This window comes from Mandrillus leucophaeus, unplaced genomic scaffold (assembly GCF_000951045.1).
Source record: "Mandrillus leucophaeus isolate KB7577 unplaced genomic scaffold, Mleu.le_1.0 Scaffold109, whole genome shotgun sequence".
NCBI classification, from domain to species: Eukaryota; Metazoa; Chordata; class Mammalia; order Primates; family Cercopithecidae; genus Mandrillus; species Mandrillus leucophaeus.
In genome coordinates, this window is record NW_012099098.1 from 891,741 (window position 1) to 896,389 (window position 4,649).

At 51.8% G+C, this 4,649-nt stretch overlaps 1 protein-coding gene across 1 annotated transcript in view; it reads right to left on the minus strand.

The window, feature by feature from the left end:
* The window catches only part of SWI5 (SWI5 recombination repair homolog (yeast)), a 22,367-nt gene that overhangs the window by 1,625 nt on the left and 16,093 nt on the right, over positions 1–4,649 (minus strand). Inside the window, 2 exon segments of the mRNA XM_011988675.1 lie at positions 1,683–1,777; positions 3,182–3,303. Of these exon segments, the coding sequence (XP_011844065.1) occupies positions 1,683–1,777; positions 3,182–3,303 (217 nt within the window).

Genomic DNA, 4,649 nt, shown 5'->3' on the forward strand with positions numbered 1-4,649 from the left:
AAAAAAAAAAAAAAAATTAGCCGGGCGTGGTGGCAGATGCCTGTAATCCCAGCTACTCAGGAGGTTGAGGCACTAGAATCGCTTGAACCTGGGAGGTGGAGGTTTCAGGGAGCCAAGATCACACCACTGCACTCCAACCTGGGTGACAGAGTGAGATCAGTCTAACAAAAAAAAAAAAAAAGGGAGAGGCCACCGGCTCCAGGTCATATGACCTGGAAGTGACAGGCCTCATGCTGATTCTCGCTACTAAGAGCTTGTGTTCTTTTTTTTTTTTTTTTGAGACGGAGTCTGGCTCTGTTGCCCAAGCTGGAGTGCGGTGGTGTGATCTCGGCTCACTGTAACCTCCGTTTCCTGGGTTCAAGAGATTCTCTTGCCTCAGCCTCCCGAGTAGCTGGGATTACAGGCGCATGCCACCACACCTAGCTAATATTTGTATTTTCAGTAGAGACAGGGTTTCACTGTGTTGGTCAGGCTGGTCTCGAACTCCTGACCTTGTCATCCGCCTGCCTCGGGTGCCCAAAGTGCTGGGATTACAAGTGCCAGCCAGTGAGCCCAGCCCTGTTTTTTTTTTTGAGATGGAGTTTCGCTCCTGTTGCCCAGGCTGGAGTGCAATGGCACGATCTCAGCTCACCACAACCTCTGCCTCCCGGGTTCAAGTGAGTCTCCTGCCTCAGCCTCCCGAGTAGCTGGGATTACACATGTGCCACCACACCTGGCTAATTTTATATATTTAGTAGAGACAGTTTCTCCATGTTGGTCAGGCTGGTCTTGAAATCCCGACCTCAGGTGATCATCTGCCTCGGCCTCCCACAGTGCTGGGAGTACAGGTGTGAGCCGCTGTGCCCAGTTGAGCGTGTGTTCTTAACCACTAGGCTACACTCCCCTCACACCCCCATCTTCTTGGGCCCTGATCACCCCCATCTTTTTATCCATCTATAGTTCCCGCCTCCGGTTTTTTCTCTCCTCCTTTGGGGCCCATTGTCCAATGAAACACAGAGAAGCCCTCCCTGCCGTGGAATCCTGGATGCTGAAGGCATTTCTGCAACAAGTGCCAAAACTCACACAGCAACTGGGCAGACGGCCCAGCTCTGAACACTACCCCTGGCTGCTGGTCACTGGCTGCTGAACATCAGAGTGCCCAGCACTCCAAGCTAGGGGATGGAACTGAAGGGTTTGTAGGGGCCACCTGCACATTTCGTCACCTCCAAGGTAGGCTCTCCTAGCCAGCATGACACGCAGGTGTTGGTGCCTTGGCTAAAGCCCTCTAGATAGCAAGATTTTGTTCAGGGAGGAAGAAAATACTTCTTTAAGTCACAAAGGGTCACCCTTGCACTTGCTGCCTCTTTAGCAAGCCAGCCACTTGAGGCATGGATGGTATCTCGATCACTCTGAGTAGGCCCCAGAAGACTGGGGAGACCCTGAGTCCTCAGTCTGGCAGATGGGCAAGTCCCGCTCAAACCTGGCTGCAGCTCCAAAGCAGGTTCTGTACTTGAGGAACAAACCTAGGTGGCCAGGGAGACCAGAGGCTGGTAAGGAGAGGGGCTGGGGCAGCCCAGGAGCAGGCCACCTGCGGAGGGCGTGAGAGTTGGCAAGTTAGGAGGCCCAGGAGCAAAACCCAACACCCCTAGGCGAGATGACACCCTGTGATGCCTGCTTGTGGCTCTGCAGTCCCAACTACTCACCTAGTTTGCCCATCAGCATCTGCCCCACATCCTTGATGTCATTGTACTCGTGAAGCTGGGTAATGTGGTCCTCCAGTTCATCCACACTGTAGCCTCTGGGATGAGCAATGGAGAGAGGGGGAAAGACAGCTCAGTTAAGAAAGTAGATGATGACCCCAGGCTCAGACAGTAATAAGGCATCTGTAAGGGCCTACTTGGTGCTAGGTACTAGGGATATGGTGACAGCAAGACAGGCCCTGCCCTCATGAAGCTTACAGCAGGGCAGGGCATCTTCCCAGGTCCGCACTCCTGGCAAACATGCCCTGTCTCCTTAGGGTGGGGTCTCCAGCTCCAATGGTACCATGTGACCCTGGCCACAGCTGAGGGACTCGCAGATGGGCACATGATCCAAACAGCCAGGTGGATTCCTTCAAGTGTGACATGCACATTCAAAGGCAGCTTAGTCTCTGCCATGTGGCTGGAGCAAGAGGTGTGGGGAACTCTAGGAGGTGTTCAAGAGCCAGCTTCCCCTACACATTGAAAACTCTACCTGCAGAGAGAGAAAGGAGTCTGTGCAGAGGGAAGTAGAGGCGGAGAACATGGCTCCAGAGACTGAGAGAGCAACAGCTTCCATCCCAGATAACTTTCCAGGTCCCAGTTCAGGCCCTCCCACAGCCTAAGCATCTCACTACCTGAGAGGCTGCTGAGATGTCCTGAATCCAGAAGCATAATCCGTCTGTCCGTCTTTCCGTCCTTCCTTCCATCCTTGCTTCCTCCCTCCCTCCCTCCCTGCCTCCCTCCTTCCTTCCTTTCTCCCCCTCCCTCTCTTCCCTTTCCCTTTCCTCTCTCCCTTCCCTCTCCCCTCCATCTCTCTCCCTTCCCTTCCCTTCCTTCCTTTTTCTTTCCTTTCTTTCCTTTCCTTTCTTTTCCTTCCCTTCCCTTTCCCTTCTCCTTCCCTCCTTCCCTCCTTCCTTCCTTCCTTCTTTTCTTTCTTGACCAAGTCGTGCTCTGTAGCCAGGTTGGAGTTCAGTGGCACGATCTCAGCTCACTGCAATTTCCACCTCCCGGGTTTAAGCGATTCCCCTGCCTCAGCCTCCCGAGTAGTGCACAGTCCTATTTCTATGCTAAGCCAGTGCGACTGGGTTTTTCAGTTACTGGGCAGTTAGAGAGTTAAAAGTTATCTTTTTTTTTTTTTGAGCTAGATTCTCAATCCATCACCCAGGCTGGAGTGCAAGTGGCGTGATCTCAGCCGATTGCAATCTCCATCTCCCAGGTTTAAGCGATTCTCCTGCCTCAGCCTCTGGAGTAGCTGGGACTACATGCACGTACCACCGTGCCCAGCTATTTTTTGTATTTTTAATAGAGACAGGGTTTTGCCATGTTGGCCAAGCTGGTCTCAAACTCCTGACCTCAAGTGATCTGCCCGCCTCAGCCTCCTAAAGTGCTGGGATTACAGGCGTGAGCCACTATGCCTGGCCCAAAGTTATCTTAACCATGATGGGGAACCCAATGAAACTTACTCAGATATGAACTGGGAGATCTCCTCATCCAGCATGTCCCTCTTCTCCTTCAGTTTCTGAATGTCACGGTGCAGAGACTCCTCGCTGGTCCCATCAGCCTGGCCAGACTTGGGCGATGGCCTCTGAGAGGCAAAAAAAGTCATCAGCCAGACTGACCAGTTATCCAAAATTCACAGCTTACATGTCCCCCAGTAGTCACTTCCTGCTTGTGCTTGCTAATAGGCACCCTAATCCCCTGAATAAGACTGCATTTCCAAGCCTTCCTTGGAATTAGATGTGGCCCTATGACTAAGTTCCAGCAAGTAGAACTTAATCATCCGGGAATTTTTTTTGAGACGGAGTCTCACTCTGTCGCCCAGACTGGAGTGCAGTAACCCAATCTTGGCTCATTGCAACCTCTGCCTCCCAGGTTCAAGTGATTCTCCTGTCTCTGCCTCCTGAGTAGCTAGGACTACAGGTGTGCGCCACCATGCCCAGCTAATTTTTGTATTTTTTAGTAGAGATGGGGTTTCACCATACTGGCCAGGCTGGTCTTGAACTCCTGACCTCGTGATCTGCCCGCCTCGGTCTCCCAAAGTGCTAGGATTACAGGCGTGAGCCACTGTGCCCAACCTCCCCCTACTTTTTTTTTTTTTTTTAAATAGGGTCTTGTTCTTGTTCTGTCACCCAGGCTGAATTGCAGTGGCATGATCATAGGTCACTGCAACCTCAAACTCCTGGGCTTAGGTGATCTATCCTCTAGCCTCAGTCTCCGACAGTGTTGGGATTACAGGCATGAGCCACTGTTCCCAGCCAGTGACTGAGAATTGTCCTCCCAGGAAGAGGGCATGCCTTTCTCTGGCTGGAATGTGGATGCAGTGCTGGAGCTGAGCAGCTATCTTGGATGATAAGGTACAAGTCATACATTGAAGACGGTGTTGAATTAGATGGAGGCCTGGGTGCCAATGACTGCTTAAACCATCGTTATTTGGGGTTTTCTTCACTCCTAGCCAAACCCAATCCTAACCAATGGGCCCGCCCTGGTCCCTAGTCTGACCCCACAGAACCTGCTCCAGGCCTCCGTCTTGGGCTCTCCTCTCATTTACAATGTTACTGGTTGTTCTTTTTTTTTTTTTGGTTTTTTTTTTTGAGACAGAGTCTCACTCTGCCGCCCAGGCTGGAACGCAGTGGCATGATCCCGGCTCACGGCAACCTCTGCCTCTGGGGTTCAAGTAATTCTCCTGCCTCAGCTTCCTGAATAGTTGGGATTACAGGTGCACACCACAATGCCCGGCTAATTTTTGTATTTTTTTTTTGAGATGGAGTTTCACTCTTGTTGCCCAGGCTGGAGTGCAATGGCGCAATCTCAGCTCACTGCAAGGTTCCAGCGATTCTCCACCTCTCAGGTTCCAGCGATTCTCCTGCCTCAGCCTCCTGAGTAGCGGCAATTACAGGCGCCTGCTACCATGCCCATCTATTTTTTTTTTTT